Source organism: Camelus dromedarius, chromosome 16 (assembly GCF_036321535.1).
Source record: "Camelus dromedarius isolate mCamDro1 chromosome 16, mCamDro1.pat, whole genome shotgun sequence".
Lineage (NCBI taxonomy): Eukaryota > Metazoa > Chordata > Mammalia > Artiodactyla > Camelidae > Camelus > Camelus dromedarius.
In genome coordinates, this window is record NC_087451.1 from 49,505,467 (window position 1) to 49,532,639 (window position 27,173).

The 27,173-nt window shown below is 38.4% G+C and overlaps 1 protein-coding gene across 2 annotated transcripts; it reads right to left on the minus strand.

Annotated features, from left to right (window-relative positions):
- Positions 1–479: 479 nt before the first annotated feature.
- UTP6 (UTP6 small subunit processome component) lies at positions 480–20,815 on the minus strand. Of its 2 annotated transcripts, none has more exons than XM_010979014.3 (19): positions 20,610–20,815; positions 19,037–19,121; positions 15,727–15,768; positions 15,399–15,491; positions 14,659–14,706; positions 14,139–14,202; positions 12,657–12,775; positions 10,758–10,835; positions 9,901–9,982; positions 9,353–9,434; positions 8,372–8,556; positions 7,620–7,699; positions 7,214–7,291; positions 6,422–6,601; positions 5,494–5,574; positions 5,179–5,288; positions 4,338–4,404; positions 2,042–2,114; positions 480–1,091 (listed from the first exon to the last, which is right to left on the minus strand). In XM_010979014.3, the coding sequence occupies exons 1-19, from the start codon at positions 20,699–20,701 to the stop codon at positions 934–936; spliced, it is 1,797 nt and encodes a 598-aa protein (XP_010977316.1). In that variant the 5' UTR covers positions 20,702–20,815; the 3' UTR covers positions 480–933. The 2 variants fall into 2 exon arrangements, with proteins under 2 accessions (XP_010977316.1, XP_010977317.1); XM_010979015.3 differs by having other exon boundaries at positions 20,766–20,800.
- Positions 20,816–27,173: the final 6,358 nt, after the last annotated feature.

The following is a 27,173-nucleotide window of genomic DNA, read 5'->3' on the forward strand; positions in this document are numbered from 1 at the left end:
TTAACAGTAAGGAACACTGCACTGAATGCTTCTCCCAGTGATATCATCATGTTAAGTTAAGATATGCAAGTCAAATAACTGCTTCCCCTGCTCCCAGAATGCCCTTCTCTGCGCCAAGACATCCTTCACCCTGCCTTTGGAGCCCTTCTCTTTCTAACCTACCCTGTACCCCGCCCTTCTTTGTTGCTGGGCCTCTGCAATGTAAACACTTCTCTGCAGATTAGTCCCAGAGATAGAAGGCACTTTTATAAGCTCTTAATCTTCTTAAAGGACAACTTTTGCCCCAATACCCAGCATCCTTCTCTGCTGCTTCAACCAATTCAGGACATCCAACTCTGTTCCTCCAACCCCTACCTCCATCCCAAAAAGCTTCCCTTCTTTTCTACCCATCATGGGCACTCAATGAATGAATGAAATGATCTAACAGTATAAATCCAATTCTAATAAAAGAAAATCAAATTACTCAGTTTAAGTCCCAATGATGAAATCACAGATTGCTTTTATTTTCTTCTCCACATTATTCTATTCCTTGTGTATTTTCTAAAACAAATGCATACCACGTATACTTTCATAACAAGGAGAAAATTAACAAACAATTGTACTTTTTCCTCCATTTTAACAGGCCCCTAGGCCTAGATTAGAGATATTCAATGCTTGACCAGGGATTTAAAAAAGCAGCTTGGTTATCAGATTTCCATATATTTTGGAAAACACTTAGAACCCACGGTAAGCCTGGCCTCAACAATTGGCCTTTCGCCACTGAACAAGCAGTTCTCTTTTCTGGAATTAAAGATGAACACATTACAAAATTAAAGCATGTCAAGGTCAGCCATCTTGTCTGCCATCTCAGTGAAGTGCAAATGAATGCACAATACAGTCTGCCCAGAGGGCTCACAATTCCATCTCACAAAGTTGGCTGGGTTCTTCCTCTCTTCACAAATGGCCAGCCTGATGCATAGCATGTTTAGCTACAAACTGCTCTGCTGACTCTCCCTGCAACATTTTCATGGCTCGCCAGTAGATCTGTCCGCAGTTCTCAGGTCTACCATGAGGGTGGTTCAATTCTTCTTTGATGTAATCCATCCAAAGATCTTTAAAGGGAACCAAAAAAATTAACTATAAACATACAACTAGATAAATGACAAGGCTTTATTAGGTAAATAGAATTATTTAATATCAACACAATGCAAGATTTCTAAGAAACAGCTTCCTGCTGTTGTTTTCCTAGAACCTTATGTGATATAATACCTCTCTGAGCTTCTTTACAGTATGATATATATCAAAGCTATTTTTTTTGTAAGTACAAAATTTTACTTATATCATAACATTATAGTTTTTCACAAACCTAAAAATACTAAATATTTTAGAGGGAGGATTTTGCTGAGTCTCTTTCATGGCGAATATGACTTCAAGTGAGTTCACTAGAACCTTGTCGGCATGCTTAATAAAACGCGCTCGGGTTAGTAAAAATGCTATTTTCATTCATTTCACCAGAAGGTCTGCTGAAACACTGCAAAAGCTAATGTAATTTTTAAAATCTGAATTTAACAACTATACGTACCAGTTTTTGAGTCATAAGTAAACAGAGTTTACATGACAAGCCCATACCCAGAAGTATGTTTCCCAAGTCCTATAAATGAGGACAGCATGACAACAGCCAATGACAGCCTTTGTCAATTAGAATCCCACTGCCCCTTTGCTATAACTCCTACATTGTGTTCTGACCTACATTATTAACCTTTTCCTCACAAACATCACATTTTTTAAGAGAATCAAACCAAGCAAATTTTCCCCTAATCCAGAGTTCTTAATAGTAGGGCCATGGATTCCTGGGCTTGTGAACTTGAAATTATCAACAAAATTATGTCTGCAAGTATTTCTGCACCGAATGAGGGAGGAAGCTAGGGGAAAATGCCAGGTTTTGTTGTCAGAGAGGGCCATGACCTGAAATCAGCTACGAAACTCTATTCTAACCGTTAACGACAGGTTACAGACCATACGTGCAAACATACTCACGTGTCTATAACTGAAGTTTACTTACCAGAATCTACAGATCCGAATTCCCTCAAAGCCCTCTCATAATACTCCCTTAAGTTCGCCATCTTGCAGGATTCCTAACAAAAATAATCAGACAGTCTTGCCTCAAAAGCCTAATTTATAACGTCTCAAATTCATTTCACCCACATTGTTGAGCAGCTACCATCTTCTGGGTAATAGAAGGGGAGGAGGGCTGGGTTTAAATGATCACAGCCTGGCTCTGAACTTCACCAGAGAAAAGTCAAATGCACTACACAGCAGAGTGAAGTAAATGTCAAACAATGATAAAAGCACTTTGCCACCGTCACATGGAAAAAGCCTAATTAACTGTCAGCTGGGGGACATGGGCAGCTCCACAGGGTAATACATGTGAAAGCTCTGAGGGAGGAGTAAGATTTAAATAAATAAAGGGGGAAGGTTCTGTTCCCTATGGCAGGGACTTCTTCCTTTGAACTCGGGCTCTGGCACACGTTAGCCATACCCACCCCCAAATTTTTTATATCAAGACAAAATATATAGAAATACTAGTTATATGAACTTCAGCAAGTTTTCTGAACCCTCTGACCTTAAAGTTTCCTCACCCGTAAAACAAGGATATCTCTTTGGGCTACTACAAGGATTAACTTAAAATGCTAATTATGCACCTAGCAGAGTAGCCAGTGCTAACTTTACAATCGATAAATGTTCATTCTTTACCTCTACAACTCTTTGTTTCATTTTCAAAGCAGATTATTATCTTCAGTTTAAAAATCTTTTTGTGTATTCCAGTTTCTCTTCGCTGAGACTACAATTTTATAAAAAGCCAACCTAACCTCTCTTACATACACATGAAAAACAGAACCACACTTTGCTAAGGACTCATCACGTGCAGGGACCTGTGCAAAGCACTTTCTATTCAGTCTCCCACTTGGCCTTGTAACCCTGACACCCCTGAAACAGGTATTACGACGTCCTTTACAGGCGAGGATATCGAGGCTTAGAACCAAGTGACGTGGCCAAGGCACCTAACTATCATGTTATTAATCCAGGCCTGGCTGCTAATTATTATGCTAGACTATCTCCTGTCCTGTAAGATAAGAACAGATAACTGACCTACACAATGACCAAAACTATGAAAATAAGAGTTCAACCTATTAATTTTTCAAGTCAAAATAATAAACACCAATCAAAATACCAAAATGAACGAGAGAAAGCAACACTGAAGTGTGGAGGAAACAAGATATACTAAGATACATGTAGATATAGATATATATATGCTGATTATCACTATAAAGAAGTAGGATAATTCTTTTAGAGGACTATCTGGCAGTACGTTAAGAGCCATTTAAAAAAGCCAGTACCTGACACAACATTGTAAAATGATTATAAATCAATAAAAAATGTTAAAAAAAAAAAAAAGCCAGTACCTCCAATCCTAGAAATTAATCTCAAAAAGTAATTCGAAAGAAAAAAAAGCTACATAAACAAAAGGCTCACAGCACTGTTTTCAATATCAAAAAATACGGAAACAACTTACATGTGATGGAACAGTTAAGAGAACTACATGTTTAAAAGCAATACAACTATTAAAAATGATACCATGTAAGAACATGGGAATGTATTTACAAAATAATGGTAAGAAAAAAAGAGAGAACCTCCAAGTGTCATGTAAGTCAGAAATAAAATGGTACAAAACTGTGCATATATATGTAAATGGAGGATTAAAAAAAACAATAAAAATAAATATGGTTGGCTGTGTTACTATAATGGGATTATAGATGTTTGGATTTTCGTGTATTTTTTTTTAACTGACAGTTTCCTATATTTTTCCTCATTCACAAGTTCAGTTAAAAACATCCAAAATAGCGGAGGTGGGTAGAGCTCAGTGTTAGAGCACATGCTTAGCAATCCCCAGTACCTCCACTTAAAGAAAGAAACAAACAAGCCTAATTACCCTCACCAAAACAAAAACAAAAACACCCGAAACAGTTATGCATGCCTACTCTCTGCCTCTACCTCATAACCACAAACAAGACACAAACAGGGCCCTGTGGAGGCAGAGAAGTAGCACCTCACTCAACCTAGCAGGGGGGACTTCCTGTAAGAGGTGATATCTGAGTTTTCTAGTTTCCAAACATGTACCTTTCCTTCTTTGCCTGACTACCATTCCTAAAACCACATCTATGAAAAGGGGGTTGGAGGAAGGGACCAGAAATTATACTGTGTTATAATGAGAACTTTTTAAATAACAAAATGCTGCCAGAGATTAGTAACCACTAATCAATTTTCCCAGACAAGAAATACAGAGACAGAATACTCACTTGCTCCTTTTCAAACTGGATTATCTTCCTGAAAAAATCAACTGAAAATGGACGGCTTTCCTGTAAACTAAAGAAGGTGAGGGGGAACCGTTATCGTCCACAGTGATACATCCTGTGACTATAAACACCTATGCCAGGGCCTCCACGACAAGTGATTAATCAAGTCCTGGCCGCAGTTCAGTGCGGGGACTGGACCTGACCACCAGCCCCTCACCACCCTGTCTCCAGTGCCTCACTGTCCACCACCCAGTTCTCTTCCTGTTCTCTTCTTTCTCACTTTTAGAGTCTTAAGTTCCCTCTACTTCATCTCAAGGCTTTTTGAAGACCAGTAACTCCATTTCTAAGAATATATTCTAAGAAAATAATTTCCAACATGGACAAATAACATTTGTGGAGAAATGTCCATCAGAGCAGTTACCGCAGCCAAGTAAATCATTGCACATTCACAGGGTGGTATATCATAGGGCTATTTTTAATACACATTATTTATGAAGAATTGTTACTGACAGGAAAAAGGTCAGTTTAATGTTCATCAATAAAAGTGGTAGGAAATATGCAATTATAAGATAATCTCAGACATGTGAAAAACACATTTTAAAATGATATATTAAGATGGTTTTCCTCTTGATGATGGAATTACAATGAATTATTAATTACCTCTCTCTCTTTTTTAAAAAACTTTGCACAACAGGTATGAACTGCTTCCATTGTTCAAAAAAAAAAGGAAACTTAAAAAGGCTCTTAGATTTATTCCTCCATCTATCTGTGATACATATAATCTGGGTGTGAGAGGCTAAGCACACGGTGGAGACTGGAAACAGCTGCGAATGTCTGTGGGTACCTTTTAAACACAGCTCTGGCCTTTTTGCAGCCACCACTTCGGTAAGCCCAATCCAGGTACTTCTCCTTCAGAGTGACTGAGTCGACACCCGTGACAGCTAAGATAGCTTTCTAAAATTTAGAAGAAAAAAAAAAAAGCAAGCTATGTGAGGCAATGTCTAGAGATCAAAACAAATTTTCCCAAAACCATCCCTGGCCACTCAATTAATAGTGCTTTAAAAGGAACATCTTTAGAAATTACCCTTTGAAAGCTAGCCAGCTGGCAAAACTACTCGCTCAGTCCCCACACACAAGACTTCTAACCTGGAACCTATACCTTAAAGATTGCTTCGGTGTCTTCTTGGCTTTTGGCACCTTCACTCCACTCTGCCCAAGAAATCCATAGTGGCAGACAAATCTGCTCACAATAATAAAAAAAAAAAGTTATAAAATGACAGCTTAGTGTTCTGCTCTGAAAACTACACTATAAAAACAGGTTCCTGCTATGATAATCAATATGTGAAATACGGAGTCACTCCTGGTCTGGCCTCGCCGGGACAGAACTCCCAGCGCCCAGCAGGAATGGTACGCCAGAACACAGCCTTCTGACCAAGTCACCCAAAGCAGTAGTCTCCGGTTAACTCTACTTCCCCTCTGTGGGGGAATACTGCCTGAAGTTATTATCATCAATTATCTGTTAGTTAATTAAGCAATTTACAGCCTTCAACTAGTCAGGCACACAGCTACCCAGGTCACATCTCTGCCGTCCAGGACCACAACCCAAGTACTAAATGAACTGTTCTGATCTTCTCTCACGTCTCAGCAGCACACACAATGAGCAGTCAAGTTAAAAATTTTTTCCCGCTTGAATTCCTGGAATACTTTTCTCCTGCTACTATAAAAGATTCACTGTAAAAGCTCTAAGGTTTAGTCTTTTAAACTATGAAGTTTAGAAATGTATGTGTGTTTAAAGCAGGCTTAATAAGTTCAGCTTTGGAAACACATGAAAATAATAATTCTATGAACGTTTCTCACTTATATAAATAGGGATAGAAAAGTTTACATAATTTAGCCAACTTTCAAACAAAGAATTAGCAATAGGCTAGTAAATGGAAGTAATTCTTCTACCCGTGATCCCTGAACCATCACCACAAATGCACTCTGGGGCCAGCTCTCCTCAGGCAAGTCTCCTCCTAATGAGCTTTGGCTGCAGTCTGAAGAGGTTTCCCGAATAGAATGAAACGCGAAAGACCCAACTCACAGACCTGGGGCTTCAGGTGCACAAAGGCTTCTTCAAAGAGCACGGCTGTGTCAGGGCTCTTTGAGTCGATCAGCACCCGCAGCTTCATCTGCCACATCGTCACAGAGTCTCTGAACAATTCCATCCCGGCTTCCGCCACCTCCAGAGCTTCCTTAAAGAAGTCCCGGCGCAGCAACAACTCGATCTAGGTAAGGGATCAGGTCACTGGAAGTGTAACTATGAGAGCTAAATTACCTATGTAAATGGGGACAAGTAGAGACCTCATTTGAGGCAATAAATTCAACAGCCTTTCCAAATAGGCACAAAGTGAACAATGGGGAATTTCCCCTCCATTCCCTGCTCCTATCCCCAAAGGCTGTCAGAAAACAGGGTAGAGGTGAAAAGCAGAGGGCCTAAATAATTCAGATTGAAAGTTAAATTTTTAATAAAATAGTTGACTAGAATAAACTGATACCTGCCGAACAGAATATAAAAATCAGTAAAGGTAAAAGCAGTATTTATGAGGCCTTTATTGTACCAGTGGTTAATCTGGTCCAGGCATTACATTCAGAATGTTCAGTAAAAGATGAATTCTGAGTGTTTTCCACTACACAATATTTCTCCCCTAACCGGGACAGATTTCATTTCTGCCATACACCAAACACTCCCAGCAAATTAAACACTCCCTCTATCTGTACCAATCTTTCAAATGGGCTTAGTCATAAAACTACATATTTTTAAACACATGACACCAGTGTGAGCCAATCAGAATTAAGTACACATAATTTGGCAGTGAATGTGTTCTCCATGTCCTTACCCACTGCTTGTACTGGAATTCCGGGAGAAGTTTGAGATCGTGTGCCTTCCTGAAGGCAACCATGGTTCTTTCCAGCCTCTGAAATCAGAACATGTCTCTCAGTTCATCACAAAGATCTCAGCAGGGCCCTTTGGACTCGGACAGGAACCAAAGAACTTTTACACCTTTCTGAGAATTGAGAGAAGGGACGGAGGTGGTTTCACTTATGATTAAATGATGTGGGCAGCTACATTGGGCACAGTTCTAACCTGGTGGCCAGAACTAGGGCAAAGCAGACCATGGTCTTCAGGAGGACAGGTCACTCACAGGACAAAGAGCAGTTATACATGAAGTTCTTGGAAGCAGTCTTTCAGAAGACAAGTCACTTTCCAGTCACCCACTGTAACCATGCAACAGAAGTCATTACCTTCTCTCTGAGGAGCCGACTATTTGTCTTCTTAGCAAACCTTTCCATGCAAAAGTTGATGTAGCACTTCCACATGGCCTCTGGAAAAGTCAGCAATATTACAGTGATCAGGTCACCAGTTCTCGTAGTTGAACAATCATGATATATCTTTTCTTGGAAAGGAAAACTCCTCTGAGAAGAGTTTAAACTCGTCTGATGAAAAAAATAGGTATTCTGATTACAGCCAATCAAACACCTCAAATATAGAGCAAAAAACAACTGAGTAATGACATAAATATGAAAGTTAAAAGTCTTATCTGTTACATATCCTCTCTACCTTTATTCTCCAACATTAGAAAGCTACAAAGTAAATCTGTAAGAAAAGATAATTAAGAAACGATAATTATATACGTATGTACATGTATGATTGAAACATTATGCTGTACACCAGAAATTGACACAACATTGTAAACTGACTATACTTCAATTTAAAAAACATTTTTTTAATGATAATTAAACAATCTTCCAACTTATCACTTCCTAAGTATCATTTACTTCCCCAAATAAATTAACAGAAATGCCACAGATGTAAAAGACAGTCATAAAAATCTCCATCTTTTACCATCAGAGCAGGGACAACTTGGAAAGCCAGGCACACAGTAAACGACCACAAAAAGGTTCCAGAAATCAATTCCGGTCACGGGAACAGAGGTCCTGCTTCACGCTCAGGAACACGATGACTCCTCCCCACACCTGGGCCTGGGGAAGCTCACCTGTGGGCAGCGTCTTCACCGCCTCTTCGTACACAGCACAGCACCTCTCCTCCCTGCGGCCCACCTCCGCTGCTTTAGCCTGTTTCATCGCAGGTGGCTCTTCTCCTGGCTGCGACTCGATCTCTAATTCTCGCCGGGCCACATAATCCCAAGTGAAGGGGTCATCCGTGTGCAGAGCCTGAAGGCTAAAACATACTGGCATCAACCCAAGGACATGAGAATGGCCCTGTGCTCTGAAATTGTACCCAGGACACCCTTTAACAATTCCAGCACCAAAAGAGCTATTTGCCGACAGGCTCTCCAGATGTTGTCTCCCTAAATGTTGTTCATGGATCAGAGCTGTCACACACTGGTTAGTTTCAGACTGTTTCAGACATCATTCATAAATGTTAACTTGCAAGTTAGCTCTCAAAGTCAAATCAGCAGGAATATGTGACTAGATATCTGGTCCTTGAACCCTGGAGAACCTTATTATACCCAGACTTGATTTTCTCTAATAGAGGGAGCCTAATCCTCCACCAAAACCCTGAAGGTATCCAGAGAGCAAACTGATCCAAGTTCCACCTCATCTCCTATGAAAGGAAGAATGCTACTAAGGGTGAAGTACCCACAGGCAGCCTGCAAATAACTGCCAAACCACATGCTGAGACATTGTCTAAGTACCTGCAGCACTCAACTGTGAACATTCGTGAGTACAACTCTCACCAAAAGACATGCCAGGAGCGCACGAATATAGATTTTTATATAAGCTGTAGGATATATCTGTTATTGAACAAAAGCAAACTACTTCCCAAGGGAAGCCAGTGAGTCAACCTCTCCAAAAATATATTTTTTATGTACTACGATACAATAGTCCTAAAATTTAGCTTTCTTCCAAGGATTTCATGTGGTTATCTTCTTTCCCCCTTTCTAAATATCCAGCTTCAAATCCTTACCACGAACTCAAAACAGACACGTTCACCTTGCCACTACTTTACTTACTCATCATAAATTTCTCTTTGCAGATCTTTGGCAAAGTCGAACAGCTGTGCTATTGAAAGCAGTGACACATGAAATTCTGCACCTAAAATTTAAAAAGCGGGGAAGGGGAGTAAGACTCTAAAGCAGCACTTTCTTGAGGTACTGGAGTTAGTTCTGTTTTTTTATAAATTGAAACATAAGATAAAATGGGGGGAAAAATCACCCGTAGTCCTACTACACAAGTAAAGTCATTATTAATACTTGAGTATTCATAAGTGATTTAACTTTTATTCTAAGCTTATTTAGGACATAAAGGAACTTAATTACTAAATCATCTATTTCTTTCCAACTCCCCACATGAATTAAGTTCTCAAAAATGTTACCAAAATGTTCAATAAAATCCTAAGGGGAAATAAGCCTTTTCTGAAAGAAACAGGACAATATTTTCGAACAAATCAGAGTTTTGTACACATTCCAACAGAAATTGTCAAAATAATCTAAAGGTGGCCCTCATTACAAATAGAATGTTTCACTTTCCCACCATAAATAAATTTTCAAGAGATACCTACTTTTAATTATGCTTACAGCATTTTTGTAGATGATCCGTGCCAGCTCGCCCGTAAGGATTTCCTCAGCGTACTCAAGATTCCCCTAGAGAGTGTGGTATTAAACAGAACTTAACAGGAAGTGCCAGTGAGCAGGAATAGCACTAGGGTGAAAATGAACAATCCTAGACTACGTGAGCCACATGACCTCTGGGCAAATCACATCTCCCTCTCTGGGCCAGTTTCCTCACTTGTAAAATGTGCAGCTGGAACAAGATCCTCCAACTGCGGTCTCTCAGGCTCCTGGAGTGGTAGCAAGATCACACGGCTTAAGGCCTCACTCTCCATCTGGACCAGAACAGGTCAGGTTTTACATGCCGTGTTTACCCTTCTGTGCAAGATTTTATTTGGATAAAAAAGTTCAGAGCTGGAAACCACCATAACAGATGATAACAAAGTTCCTTTTTCAGCTCTATCATTCTCAAACTTCTTTCTTGGAAAGTACTCTGTCACATAAAATGTTACATAAAAAGGAAGAGAGAGGCAGCTAGGAACCATACGTTTCACAGCCTTTCTTGAGCTCCTTCAGCTCATTAACATATCATTTAATGAGATCACAAAGTATTAAAGAATAGTATTTGGCCATTCCATCAGTAATAATTTTCAAGGACCACTCCTCAATTAGTCCAAAAGTCTATTTTTAAAGCACAAAACTCCATTTTTATAACTAAGCCCATTTTAGTTAAATACACTTTAGACTTAAAGTTTCAAAATACTAAATTGGAAAGAAAGAAAAATAAATTCCGAAGATTTTCTTTGACTCCTAAGCAGGTTTGAAACACTAGATATGGTTAACAAGTGACCATACATTAGAATCTTACCACATCCATCTTGGCTTTTTCAAATTCTTGCTTTTCCTTCCTCAATTTCTCGGCGTGCATCAACTCCATCCTAAAGTACTACAGAAGGGAAATAATGAACGGAAAATCTTTGGAGATAATTTTTTTAATTAGAAATATGTAAAATGCCATTTTTTACTCCTAAGTATCAGATCTGGGGGAGTTGTGGGGAGCACTATGTTTTGTCTTGTTATGAAACCAGCTGACATTGACAAGGTGTGGATATTATTTTATGCTCTTATGACAAGCAATTTGGAGACATGAATCAAAAACCTTATAAATGTTAATACCATTGGTCATCCCTTCACAGCTAAACAAACCATAAAGTCTAGCCCTAAACTGGTGAAGAGAAGTAACAGCTGTGTTGTAACATTCTTAATCCAGTTGAGAAGTACCTAAGCTTGTCATCTAACAATGGAAGCTTTTGCAAGTGATTTTATTTATGACCTCGTCCTTCTATGTGAAAAGGATCAACAAAGGCCAGTGGGGAATCACCTTTTAATCCCATTTAGCAATAAATATATATATATATATATATATATAAACAAAAACAAAACAAACAGATCATCATCATCATCATCATCCCACCTAGCAGTAAAGAGGCTGAGTGGCATCAAGGTGATCTACTAAACGGAAGATTATAGTATCTAGAGTCTCATAAAGTAACAGCCAAAATGTCTACAATTCAATGGAAATTCACCTGTCAACCCAGAACCAGGAAAATCTCAACCTGATCATCAAGAGACACCAACACCAAGACGACACAGATGCTGCAATTATCTGACAAGAATTTTAAGCCATGAACTTGAAGGCTGAACAATAGGAATTACCCAATCTGAACAACAGAAAGAAATAGGACAATCACACTATAAATGAGGAAGGTACAGGGACATACAGGGGGATCAAGTCTCTATACTTCATTCAAACTAGTAAAATTCTGAAACCAGCAGACTGTGATAGATTACAGATATATAGTACATACAGTACCTAGAGCAACCACTGAGAGAGCTATACAAACAGATGCGCTCAGAAACATCACAGATGAATCAAAATGGAACTGTAAGCAAAGTTCCAGTAGCCCACAGGAAGACAGGAAAAACAAAATAGTGAAATGTAAACAGAGGGATAAAACAGAAAACAAAAAATTAAATGGCAGATTTAAGTCCTACTACATTGATGGTGGGAAATAGTGGGTAACATTAAGGAGGCAGCGTGAAGGAGAGCTCTGTGGTGACAGAACAATCTTGCACCTTTACTGAAGGGCGGTTACACAAATCTACACATCTAAGAAAAAGAAATGACAAAGAACTACATATACACATGCGACCAATGTCAATTTCCTGGCTTTTTTATTATAATTTTATAAAATATAATCACTAAGGAAACTGAGAAAAGGGTATGCAGGACCTCACTGTACTATCTTTATAACTTCTTGGGAATCTATAATTATTTCAAAATAAAAATCAATGACAAATATGTAATACCAAGTTATACAAAAGAGAAACTAACACATGATTAACTTGTACTATAGAGCTGAACTCATCCCAAATTTTCAATTCTTTGAATTCTAATTCTAATTTAATACTTTGAATTCTATGTTACAAGGCATTAAAATGACAAGTTAAAAAAAAAAATGTTTATACCCTTTAAACCAGTAATTCTGCTTCCAGGAATCTATCATAAGGAAATAATCCCAAAATACCTTAAAGTCAACATCTACCACTGGCCAAGAAGTACCCTCCTGGCCCCTCTTCCCCAGCAGCACACCTACAAATCCCTAGCCTCCATCAGTCGAAGTCTTTCTTAACTTGATAAAGATATATGCCCTCAGAGGACCAAACTGAAACATCGGTCTCTCATGTTCTGTGCACACACACTCACTTCTTGGTAAAGTTTTGGGCACTCTGGATGAAAGCGCAGAGCCCGGAGAAATAGTTGTCTTGCACTTTCTGAAGACAAGCGATCTTCCATTTCCCATTTGGCTGCCATAATCCACAAAGCTGTAAGTGAAAAACATCAGACTTCTTTTCAATAAAGTCATTAAGTCAGGTAAGAAAAGACCAATGCTCCAACTGGGAGACCCAGAGATTGTTTTTTTTTTAAATCTTACTGAAAAAGGAAGGGATGGAGAGAGGGAGTTTTTAATGGTTATCTGTAAAGTACTGTTGCTTTATGTAAAATTAGAAAGTGTTCTAAAGCAAACAGGTAAATGTTAACACCTGTAGGTACTTATCTGCCCGTTACTCTATTTCATCAGATCTAAGGTCAACATCATTGTTAAGTCACACACAAAATTTGAAAGTGTTAAAATGCTGGAAAAAGACTGTGTACCTTAGAGTCAATGAAATAAAATTATTTTGCTCTTTTCTCTGTACTTGAAGTAGTTGATAGTTACTTTTTTTCAAATGACTCAATTTTAAAAGTAAAAATTTTATTGTACCTACTGGGAATAAAGGCTTTAAAAAAAAAACAACTTTGTCCTTCTACATGAGAAATTAACCTTGAGTTAACATTCTAGCTATTTCCCTAGGAACTTCATAAAGGTCAGCTATTATCAGGCAAAACTGTTACTGGTAAAAATGATCTATGATTGGTAACCATATCTGGACTAGGAGAGCTATGAATGGAAGAGAGCCACTGCTTTGGGCTTTCTTGAGCATGTGACTCCTGAAATTGAGCACAGTCCACAGGTACAATACCTGGAAACTAATACATCCATGGGTCTTCTAAGCCAGAGTGGCACCTCTGCCCACTTGTGTGATCTCACACCCTCCCACCTGAGACAAGCCTTGGAACTGCTGAGAGTACTGTGCTCAAGAAACACAACTAGTGCCATTCAGCTGTGTCCTTCTGCATTAACCAGTGCCAGATGTAGCTGATCTTGAGTCCTGTGTAATGTAAACCTAATACTTGAGAACAGAACCTTAAGCACCTCCTCTATAAAACAGCGTATCACTCACACAGTATTCATAAGACAAGTCTTTCTCTTGTAAAACATGAGTTCTACTCTGTGCCAATCACTCTTGTAAAATCTACATTAATAGTTTCCCTTTTAAGTTTCTGAAACCCTCAGATCTGACTGCCTCCAAATAGAATGCCCCTCAAAGGACTGAAGGGTTTCTTGTACCATCAACTAAAAAGAAACAGTCCTCCTCATCCACAGATAAAATACCTCACACAGTAACTAGTACACAGTAGGCAGCGATGAACTCAGAGGCAGCTATTCAGGAATAAAAGTTGCTGAGGCCAAGTGTCTATGCTCAAGTTCTCAAAATTATTCTTTTAGATTTAGCAAAATAAATTCCAAAATAGCTGGAGCCTACAAAAAAGATACAAAAAGAACTGACAAGGATTTCACCATACCTGGCTTGTTTGAATGAATGGCCAACATGGCAGAGAATACCTTGCTAAGTTGAACTTTGGTAGCCTGCAAAAGAAGAAGAAAAACTTCTACTTCCCGCACAGCTAAGTCACTGCTATTAATCTCCAAGAGACCTGGACTGTACCCTCACCAACTATAAAATCCAGTGAGGCGACGTCTGCTATCGCTAGGAACATATAAACAAATACAGACACACTCCTAATTTTCTTCTACCTAAACCACTATGCATAAACTTTTTAAATATCTAAAAAAATCTTTCAACTTTACTGAACAAATACACAGAAAGATTATTTTCTTTCCAACTGATGTGGAAGCTATTTACATATTTATTCAGATATGCAAATATTGCTATATTGAAATTCAGCCTTCTTGGGCCCTTTTCCCATTTGTTAACCCTGAATCTTTGGAGAAAATACAGAGTTTAGTAATCGAGTATGAGGCTTAAAAGGCAGACTAATAAAAGCAGAGAGAGGGAGCAAGAAACAGCTACCCAATACTCACCCACTTCTTACAAAAGACTATATAAGACAGCCAGAGTTGAACATCATCCTACAAGAAAAGCAATGTAGTAAGGTGGCTGAATTTGAATCTTATATATAATATACCTTTACATTCATTCATTTAATTAGAATCAGAGGTGGATTTCAGAAATTCCAATGTGTTATACTACATCCCTCAGCCTATGAGGCTGTTCCTCACCAGGGCCTCAGATCTCTTAACCCCGACAGTTCCTTCTGCCCCTCAACTGCCGCCTACTAAGCTCTAAGACAAAATCTGTTGTCTATCCAACTTGTTCAATGCACTTCTTAAGTGGTCTCAACCAGGAGCAGCAAATTAAAATTTGTCATTCCCAAGAATCCTAAGTACTTTCCATATAATATATCCCAGTCCCAGAACCAAATTTGAAGAAAACCAAGTTACTGGGGTGCTGCCTTATCTTCCTCCACCAAGTCCTCGGGCTACTTTATTTAGAGATATATCCAAACAAATCCCAGACAATTTTCTGATCCTTAAATACATATCAAATCCACTGTTTTCAGCATCATCCTCACAGAACAACTCTAAGGTAATGAGATGAATTTTCTTAACAGTTTGATAAGTGGTTTGCGAGTAATGATACTATCATTAGAATAAGCACTGAGATACCCAAGAATCCACAACTGCACATTTGAATATCCAACTCATAATATGTAATACACATCTTCACATCTCTTACAGCTAAGGACACTCTGATCACTCACCTTCCACTTGGCTGAAGCACGTCGGAAAACACCTCGTACCCGGTGTACAATAGAATCCTCAATCTCATCTTTCTTAAATGAATACCCAATGCGCTGAAAAGGGACATTAAAAAAAAAAAGCCTCAATTTAATCACATTTATCCAAACAGCAGTCCCGCTTGATCTCTAAACAGTACTGACAGAGAAAGCAGAGAATTACAAATATCATCGTGAGCACACCACCACACAATTATCAATGCCAAATCCTTCCCAAACCCAACTTCCAGCTTACAGAATCACACTATTCAATTCTGTATTTTTTCCAACTTCCAGAAAATCATCTACTTACAACTCTTCTTCTCTGGATCAGCTCCAAAAGATTAATTTCATACTAAGAAAGAAAAAGATACAAAGAAAGAGAAAACAAGAAAAATTATAACCATTTATACAAGGAAATGCATTTAGTTAAAATCATAAAGTAAATAAAAATCAAGAATATAAAAATGAAAGATAATTTGCTATCAAGAAGCCTAATTTACAGTAAATGTCTAGCATTCACTAAAAATTCACCTTACATCTGCAAAACTTACCAATATACACATTAGCTAGCATACAAACATCTTAGATACAAAGAAAGCACGTTACTAAAACTGTAAGACCTGTAAGATCTACCATATCAATCTAACTTCCCAGTCTACAACAGTGTGTTCAAACTTTTAGTAAATTAATGACTCCAAACTTTTAGCTGATGCACAAGCAAATAAAGCAGAGAAACAGGGTTGTACTAGCTGAAACAGGGTGTCTAATGTGCTCTTCCTACCTTCCCCTGTAAAGGACCAGAGAACCTCTAAGGCTCTCCAGAAACCATTACTACAGAATTCCTCTCTAAGCCTGAAGACTATTAGAGACAGAAAGCACAGAACCTTACCAGACCCTATACTTCATTTTAAAACTGTCTAATGAAATATTTCAAGCATACAGAACACCCACGCAGCTACCACACAGCTACGTCAAAGCCTACATTTTACTATACTTACTTCAAAACTTTTTTAGAAATAAAACATTTCAAATAAATGTTTGAACATGCACCATGTCTGATTCCTGTCTTCTCCTTCCCCAGAGGAAATGACTATCTTTTTTTCTTTTCTCTTTTTTTTTTTTTTTTACTGACATATAGTCAGTCACAGTGTGTCAATTTCTGGTGAACAGCACAATATTCCAGTCATGCATATACATATATATATTCATTTTCATATTTTTAATTAAAGGTTATCATAAGATACTGAACATAGTTCCCTGCACTAGACAGAAGAAACTTTTTTAAAATCTATTTTTATATATAGTGGGTAACATTTGTAAATCTCAAACTCCCAAATTAATCCCTTCTCAACCCTTTCCCCAATAGGAAATGACTATTTTGACTCTGTTATCATTCCCAAGCATGACTCTGAACTTTATTAAAATGCTGTCTTGAATGCTTTTAAACTTGTAAAAATTATTCTGTACCCATCACTCCATATTTTTACTCAACATTATGACTTTTGATATATCCCTGTTGTCACAAGGAATTCAAGTCTATTCATTTTAACTGCTGTATAGTATTTCATTATATGAATGTACATTTTACCTGCCCTTTCTCCTGCTGGTGCATATTTGTTTTAAATTTTCCTATTACAAAAAGCTTCATTTAATATTCTTGTATGTATCTTCTTGGGGATATATCCAGGGACTCTACCAGGGTGCACACCCACTTTCACCACTCACATGTAAGCTCAAGGCCATGGTTTTTGTCCGCCTTTTTATTGTTGTACCCCATTGGATTGGATCAGTGCCATGCACACAGTAGGTACCCAATATACACTGTATGATTGAATGAATGAAATTGCTGGGTCAGAGTACACACATTTTCAACTTTATGGGACATTACCAAATTGTTCTTCAAAGTGGTAGTACAAATTACATACTGATAATATGAGTCTGTTAATATGATGGATATCATAGTAGTACTGCACCCTGGTTTTAACTGATATTTATCTGATTACTAATGAGGCTAGCATCTTTCCATACGTTTATCAATGAATGACGTTTCCCCTTTGTCAACTGCATGTTCCTACTTCTCCAGTTGTTTTCACTTTCTTTCCACTTGTCATTTCTTCTTGACTAGTAGTTCTTTACATATTCTAGATTCTAACTATATGTACTGCAAATATTTTGTGGCTTGTCTTTTTACATTATTTACAGTGCCTTTCTTGCACAGAAATTTTTACCTTTAACACAGTCAAATCAATCTTCTTTTTCGTGGTTTGTGCTTTCACAGTCTTATTCATTTTAAGAAAACTTTCCCTACCTGAAGTCGTTCTTTCATATTTTTTTTTTGCAGAAGAGGTTAAGTTTTCCCCCTACATTCAGCTATTCAATTCAACAAGAATTTATATTTGCATGAGGAAGGGATCTAATTTTATTTTTTCAATGTGGTAACTAGAACCTCAATTTAAAATGCCACTTTTATGTCTCATAGCAAATTTATATGATTGTATGCAGGCACAGGGGGGTATATGTAAGAGAATGTGTGTATGTGTGTTTTTATACATATTTACTTCAATTTGCTCTCTAAAACTAAACAATCAACCTAATCCACACACAGCTCTTCAAACATATGAAGAGTGAACTTATCTGCCACTTCTGAAGTCTCCTAAAGTTACACATCTCTATTTCCTTCAATGATTCCTCCCAGAACAAGGTTTACATCCTGGCTGCCTTCTAGCCAACCTCTCAAAGTCCTTCTTAAAATGTCATCCTGAGCCTAACACAATGCTCCAGACACAGTCTGATAAGTGCAAAACACTATTTTTCAAACCAGCATCTTCTGGGTGCCTACTGTTTGCAATGTCCTCTGCTCAGTTAACTTACCCAACACTGTATTTTGTTAATGTAATCATTTAGGTTATATATTTTGGCACAATATCCTTCTTGACCTATTCTGAGCTAGCAATCTACTATGAGCAGTAGGACCTCTTTCAAACACACAATTCTTAGCCAGGTCTCATACATCATTTGTTCAGTTGGGTTTTTTTCATCTAAGCTCAGAAACTTTAGTCTTAACAATACTTATTAGTGTTAAAGTATAAGACTTGTAACATCTTGTTATTGGGTTCTTTCGGAATCCTGATTTTTTTGTCCAACATATTACTTACTCTCCTTCATCTGAAATTTGATCTAGCATGTATATTTTATTTTCACTTAAATCCTCTATTCATTCACAGAACTGAAGAATCTTGCAGCATACCTCTTTCTAAACTGACAGACTTGCAGGCACATAAGTATTAACTTCCCAACCATTTACTATTATCAAACTCACTCTCCTTTACTTTTCCCTGCTAGACAAAATCTATCAAATCTCTTGCTGAAATCCTGATACACCATATTTGGCAGTCTCTGATTTACTAACCTAACCCTATAGGGGAAAAAAAGCTCATTTTGTCAAGGACCAAAGCCTTAGTGGAGCAATGCTATTCCCAAATCACCTCTATCCCTGTTCAAAAATTATCTATCTAATCATCAGTTCTAGAATTTCATAGAAAACTGACATCAAGCTCACCATTTCATTACGGACTTTAAATTTGTGAAGAGATTAAAAAGCAATAAAATTATTCACTTACCTGAACATAATTGATGAAGTCTTCCTTAAAAAGAGTTCTACGCTGTATTCTGTATTCTAGATCTGAAGCCTTCTTAATGATAGCCCTGAGGAGAAAGTCATTTAAAATGTTAACACTTGAAATGCACAGAAGTCAAATAACCTTGGGATTTTTTAAGTTTATTTTTAATATATTTAAAACAGATATTCACCATAACATATAATTCCCAAATAATTATCCTTCATAAGCAAGTACATATTCTCTTACATGATTATTTTTGTGTGTGTGTGTTTTATTATTATAGTTGATTTATAATATTAGATTAGTTTCAAGTACTTCTACATTCTTAAGGTCATCCAGGCGTATTTTAAAACTTTCATGAAAACCACCTTAATTGCCAGAACCACTGACATTCCTACCAACAAAGCAAGTGTTAAGTAGTAAACATTTATGTGTGGTATTAGTAAAGATTTCTCTTCCTCCGAATTCAGGTCACATAGGTTTTAATAATCAAATTTCTTTCCTAAATTCCTCTTACTTCTAAATTTTCAACATGTAGATAAAAAATTAAAAAACCTAGAGTGTATCAACCTTTATTATTACTACGAAGGGCTTATGGGAGAAGACTCACTGTATTTAGCTAAGGAATGAACACACAATATGTGTATGTCAGGAGACTTTAAAGCAAGATGTTCAAGACCAGTAACTGTCTCCAATTAATGGTAACAATAATAATATTTACTGAACAATTATTAAGGACTCCACAATGCTATATGGTGTGTCCTTAACAAACATTTCCTTTGAGGTTCCTGCCTGAGCATCAACAATATGAGTTTATCAATCGTACAGTATAAAGTTTACACATATTCTTTAAAGGCTGTATATACGTATATACGAGTATATACGAGTGTTATCACAAGGGACTTGTACTGTCTAGCTATATTTCTAAAAAGTTTAAAATTTGCACAATTACTATATTTGATATTCCTTTGATAATCAGGGGATCACAGCGCTACATTTGCAGTCATTTTAAAATGAAGAAACAGCCACAAAAAATCATTAAAAACTATTAAGCTTAATTTTAACACACTACTGAATGACAACTATATACTGGACGTTGTTGGCTAAGTCCTGGGGAAGAACACGAAACTGAAACGGCCCCATCTTCAAGCCTTGTTAGAAAGATGTATCTAACTCCTCCTGGGCTCCCTCGGCATCTGTTCGCATCTCTAGAGCAGTACACTCTATTTCAATCACCGCGCTGTAACCAAAAAATTTCATGCGCCTGTCTTGCCCACCATAGACAGGGCAGTTAGCTCCTGACGGGCAGGGATCCTGGTTTCGTCACCTTTACAGTCTCAAGACCTGGCTCCATGGAAAGCTGTCAGTATGTTTGGGGGTGGGGAGATGTAAATGGACAGATAACCTTGCAATGAATGAGAAATTAATTTTGGCCATCATCAAAATCGGGAAATGGGCTTCTGCCCAAAATAAAAACAACCCGAGTGCCCCCCACCCCTGCCCCCCGCCACACACACAACCCTCAACCTCCCCTCTGCCCGCCCCAGCTCTTCCTCTTCCTCTGCTCTCTCACTTAATCTCAGCGCGACTGAACAGTCCAATGCGCTCCAGCTGTTCCAATTCGGGGAGTCGATCTTCTATGCGTTCCTGAATTATCTCCGCCATGAGGTCCAAACTCTACTACCCAGGGTAGATGCTCTCACCACAGACACGCGCAGGAAGCGCCCACCTTCTATTCCGGAGACCCAGCCTCAACGCTCCCACGTGCTGACGTAAAGTGTGTCCTAGGTCCCGCCTTTTCCGCTTCCGCCGCCTCCGCCGCTGAACAAGGCCCTCTGGCTCCTGCGGCCGCTGTCTCCTCCCGGTGGCTGACTGTGGGGTTGCAGGTAGGACTCCGCCTCGCCAGAGGACACAAGAGGACAGGAGTAGAGGGGGCGGGGCTATGATGGGGGCGGGGCTACCTGCGCGTGAGGATAGACCTGCGTATCCGAAAAGCACCCCTGGGTCTAGAGGGGTTACCTGAAGGAGGCAGGAAGTGAATTTTCTGCAAGGTATTGTCTCCTTTTATTCAGCTCCCATCCCACTTCCTCGCTTTCCAACTCCAACAACCAAAAATCAAACAAACAAAAAAACAAAACAAGGAGGAAGGATAGAGTATATCGTACAATTATGGTAAACATTTCAGAAAGTCGTCATGAAAATCGTAGGAGGAGTTAAATTTGATCAGGCTAAGCTGTCTTTGCTTTTGACTAGATTTAGTAAAGCAATGTGGTAATACTGGTTTTTCACGCGCCAATGAGAATTTCTAATTAGCTGATTAATTTTTAAGTGGGGAAACATTTTTATTATTTAAAGAATAATACTGGATTTGTAGACAAGATCTTTCAAAACATGGCCCTGGGTATCAGGAACTATGGGGGTTTTTTTTGAGAAGGGGATCTTAGTATTGAGAAGTTTGGGAGTTACCCAAATAAAAATCAATAAGATAAAGACCCTCCTTGAATCATTGCCCAAGCAACTTAGCATTTCTAAGAGAACGACAGAAAACCTAGCTTGAAAATGACATTGTTGGTATAATTACTAAACCTAAAATATTAAGTATATGACTCAATTCTTTTTAAGTTCTGGAAGATGATTTTAAAAAGAAACCCAAAGGAGGAGTTCTTGCTAGACCTGTTTATTTCAACATTGGCATTAGTACCTTCATCCTCTGTGTGATTTATGAAAGGGGAATATAGGTTTAGCAATTAACCAGGTTCCACTCCTGTGCCTTTCCTTTCTTTCTTTTTTTTTTTTTTCTTTCACATTTTATCCCACTAGTCTCAGAATTGAGGCAAAGGCTGGCTTAAGCTTCAGCATTTCTTGTTTATCTCAGCTGTAAGACATGAGGGAAGTGGAGGAAATAACAGATGTAAAACAAAGGTGGAATTTCTTTGTAATAGGACAATCTCTGGGGGGCTGTGTAAACAGTAAAAGTGGGGATGATAAGGTCCATGTGGGCAGGGGATTTTTGTTTGTTTTGTCTACTTAGATACCTGGGAGCTTAGAACAGTGCCTAAAATGTAATAAGCACACAGTAATAAAAAGCATGACAATAAGGAAAGATACTTACTAAATCTCTTTAGGTACAAAAGAGTCAGCATGCTCTGAGAGATTATAATCTTTCATTTCAAGGCAAATATGATGGATTACTACATCAAATCAACCCAACTGTAAATACTTTCCTCCTTTATTTTCAAATTTAGCTTCTTTGTTTCTCTCGCTCTAGGAATTGTCATAATGGTAATGGCAAAGCCTTCTTTTGCATTTCATAATAACACCTATCATTTATCTAGGACTTATTATGTGCACTGTTCTAAGTTTTTTATATATTAACTCACCTCCTATTGCAAATATTTTAAAATATCAACCCAAGAAAGAGCTCTTGAAAAGGTAAAAACTACCTAATGGAGAAAACCCAATACAACAGAAAAAGCTATGTTTGAGTAATGCCCACTGGGTCTCAGAATCCTTAGCTGAGCACACCTTCTAATTAAGGAACCCGAGGGTCTGAGAAAAAGTACTCGAGTCTGAAGCTCTAAGGTGTATCTCAGAAAGCTTGACATGTCTTGTAGTCTTTTATTTGACCTTTAAAATTCACATGAATATCAAATACTGACTGGGAGGGGCACAAGGGAGCCTTCTGGGTGCTGGAAATTTCTATATTTGATCTAAGGGGTCATTATATGGATGTATGCATATGTAAATATTCATCCATTGACGTATTCACTTAATATTCATGCACTTTATGAAAGTTATACTTTAAAAGAAAAAATAATAATAACCAGGCCTTCTCTTTGAGGATCTCATCCTCTTTTAGAGCTTTAACTATTTTTATGTATGTCAGGGTCAAACTATTGAAACACACACAAAAGACCAAAGCCTTCTACCTCTCCAAAAGAGTTTGTTCGAATTTTACATTCTAGCCTACAATATATTAGTATTTGAATACAAATCATTGTGATTTTTTTCCAGCTTATCAAGAAAGATTAATCCCAGAAAGAGGATGTACCCTGCTCACCCCATGTTAGAGAAACCCATGGCTCTGTTGCAGTACTCACGAGCCAGTTTGGAAAGTAGTACAGAGGGGTCTCCATCGGGGTCCCAAGACAATCTTTTAAGGAATCTGACAGATAAACAGTAGTCAGATGTTTGCAAAGCAAGTTAAAATTTCCATTATGGCCTTCAAATTACTGAAATGTAAACTTCAAAGTAAACTTGAACTTTTCCTTAGAATATTCATTGTCACATCTGCAAGTTCACCAACAGCTCAGTGGTTAAAAACAGCAGGAAAAGAAACGCTTCTTTTTACTACTGTGATGATGATGATGGTGATGATGCCAGTGATGCAAAGAGATGTACCTAATTTCAGTGATAATGAGACACCTGGAATCCTATCCCCCTTCCTTGTTCAAAGTCCGTTGCCTGCGTCTCCCACACAGAGAGCCCTGGTAGACTTCAAAGTCAGAGCAGAAGTGATAGACACAGTCTGGTCTTTGATGCCTAAGAACACGGGATCCCTCAGTATGATGCGAATGCCTAGCATCGGTACTTTTCAAACCTTTCATGTTATCTCACGTTGCTGACAACAAAAGCTGAAAAGTTTGAGGTGACACGTTACACACATTAAAATATTTGGAACCGGGAACTTTTCATTTCTTGTTCTATTATATCTAGCTTCTTTTTACTTTGCAAACCACACTGGATAGTAAATTACTTCTGGCATGCAGCCTTGTCAGCTTGCCAAATTTCAACTGGAGCAAGTTTTTACAGCCAGACTAATAAGCCCTGAAAATTAGGAGGTAAGTATAATGGAAATAATGACATGGTCTTTAACTGCAGGAGAATAGAATGACAACGTGAGATTCCAATAGATTCTACTTTTCAAAGTTTTTTTTACTCTAAAGAAATCTTTTTTTAAAAATTTAGGTTATACTAGTTCAAAACACATGTGAATGAGAAGAGTTTCGTTTAATGGGTAAAAAGCATTTTTGTGGGTTTTTTTCCCCCTGTGGCTTAAGTTATTGCTTTTTGCAAACTCAGGAAAAAAAAAAAGGTAGAATATGGTGGTTTGGGGATAACAACCTACTATTAAAACAAACTGCCATCTTGAAAAAACATGTTCTGAAATGATTGGCTTCCAGGATGGGGCCTGGTGATTGTTTGTGTATGAATACATTTCATCAAAGCCATAGCTGATTAGCTACATCAACTTTTTTCCAGTTTGCCCCCAATCCAGATAGAAACCCAGTCCCTGCTAAGTAACTTTCAGAGCTTTATGGAACAAGTCTTCAAAATGTGGGAAATTAGTACCACATTTAATTTTTATCACTGAAAGAAACAGGTGGTATCTGTTGTATCCATTTCCCTAAATTTAACTCTTACATCCATTCCCATTCACAATTTCCAAATGACAAGGAAAATTCTTTTTTCCCTTCTTGTTCTGCCTTCCAATTAGATCTGGACTGATTAACTTCACCACTACTTGCTCAGTCCCAAATTGTTTAAGCAAAAAAGAGGTTTGGAGTTATGTTGTGTGTGTGTGTTTTAACTATATGAAAATAATATGGTCTTGCTCCAAAAATGCCAGGCTTCTTAGTGTTCCTCAACCATACTGGGCTATTTTATATTTCTATTAACACACACTATTCCCTGTGCCTAGGATGTCTTTTGTCGCCTTATCCACTTGGCAAATTTAGTTCATGGAGGAAAAAAAAGGAAGCCAGCCCTTAATGCCCCACCATCCCACCATCATTACTAATTTGTACACTTACTAATATACACTTATATAAAGGGCTTAGTCCAAACCATAACCACAAGCCTTATGTGGCTGTTGAGTACTTGAAATTTGGCTAGAGCAACTGAAAAACTGAATTTGTAATGCCATTTGATTAATTTAAATTTAAATTGCCACATGTGACTTCTGTATTTATAGCATGAATCCCTAACTGTCCCCTGAACGCCAGTGTACCCAATCGCCTACTCAATATCTCCACTTGGAGATTACTAATTTCAAAATTAGTATGTCCAGAGGGAGGGTATAATTCAGTGGTAGAGTGTGTGCCTAGCACGCACGAGGTCCTGGGTTCGATCCCCATTACCTCCATTAAAATAAATAAATAAATAACCTAATTACCTACCAGCACCCCCCAAAAAAAACCCCAAATGTCAAAGTTAGTATGTCCAAAACCAACATGCTGGTGTTCTCCCCCAAAATCTGCTCTGGCTATAATCTTCTCAATCTTGACAATTCCATTCTTCCGGTTTCTCAAGCCGAAACAACTCCACATCTAATTTGTCAGCAATCCTCTCTGTTCTACAAAATACGGCCAGAATATGACCTGTCCCCATTCTTGCTACTGCAGAGCTGGCGCACACTGCCATCATCCCCTATCTGGATTATTGCAAAAGCCTCCAACTGGTCTCCCTGCTTTTCACCTGGCCCTCTTGAGCCTATTCCTAACAGGAATCTATTCTTAAAAGCAGCCAGTGTTCTTTTGTTAGAATCTTAAAGTCAGACCACATCACTCCTCTTCTCAAAGCCCTGCAGTGGCTTCCTGACTCAGAGTAAAACCTAAAACCCTTTCACATGCCTACAAACTTCACACCGTCAGGTGCCCTGCCCCTCCCTTTCCTCTCTGACCTCCTTATTTCCAACTCCTCCCTAGTTTCCTCCACTCCAGACACATTAGCTTCCTTGGTATCCCTCCACATGGCCATGCAGGGTCTTTGCACTGGCTCCTCTCTCTGCCTGGAATTCTCTTCCCCAGGTGAACTCTTGGCTCAGTCCCTCACCTCCTTCTGATCTTTCTCAAATATCACTCTCTCCAGGAGGACTTTCATATCTAAAATTGCAGCTCCTACCCTCCAACAATCCTTACTCTACATTCTTGCTCTTTTTCCTTCCATATCACTGATCACCATCTGACATAGTGCAGTAGTGTTTATTATTTGTCTCTCTTCCAGCTTACACTGAAACATAAGCTCCATGGAGCTGAAATGGTTTGCTGCTCAATCTCCAGAGTTAATCATGCACATAGTAAATGCTCATTACATATTTGTGGAATAAATGAATGAATATTTGTGTGGTTGTACATCTACCCTTTATAATACTACGACTTCCATGACAGAGAGAATTAATATTTTATTTGTCTTTGAAGTCCCTAAAACCTAGCATTGGAAAACATTAGATACTCAATAAACATCCACTGAAAAGAAACAACTCTACATTACACATAATGCCTGTTACAAGAGTCACTCACGGAGCTTAATATGCCCAAAACCCTTCCTGAAGGAAACTCATCTACCCACAGCTACATTTTTCTTACCTCCTGACTCTGGGCAATCTGACACTACTGATCAGGCCACACGGAAGCTCAAGGACCGCCTGTAATATACCCTGGGCATGAAAAGATGAATTGAACTAACTTAACTATCCTTCTTTGGACTCTGAATTAAAATGTAAAGAGCGAATTCCTTGATGGTAACATATGAGTTAAAACCAAAGAGAATCCATGAATTAGAGGTAGGAGTTTGAGGAGCCTGGCAAAGCAAAGTTATAAGGAAGCAGAAACTGAGTACGTAGAAACTATGAGATGTAGAAAAGGTGTACAGGGTAAAATGGAACGGCAGCAAGAACACAGTACCAAAGAGAAAATGGAGAGTCACAGAATCACATTACTGAGAGTTCCCTGGGGTGAGGTCCCACAAACTCCTACAACTGAAGTCCCGTTTGGAACTGTTTTGAGTCCAGTCCTCTGGAAGATCTGTGCCCCTTTCTTGCATTGTGTCAACTCACTAGTGCCCAATTGCTTGAGGTGCCTTAAGACATAGTCTCTGTTGACAACCCTCACCCCCAACTAAAATACCATTCTTGGTTCCTACAGTTGCTGTCACCTGTAGAAGAGGGAGGGTATCGCATTGTCATCTTTTCTACCAAATGATACATTTGAGATGTTCTTCAAAGCCTTAGGCAATTGGCCCTTTGAGCTTTGAACATTTATGGTGAAGCACAGGGACAAATATTCTCTTTGGAGCCATTTGGTTTCTGTTAAAGTCACACTGCCACGGAAGCTAGAATCCACTTGTACAATGTGAA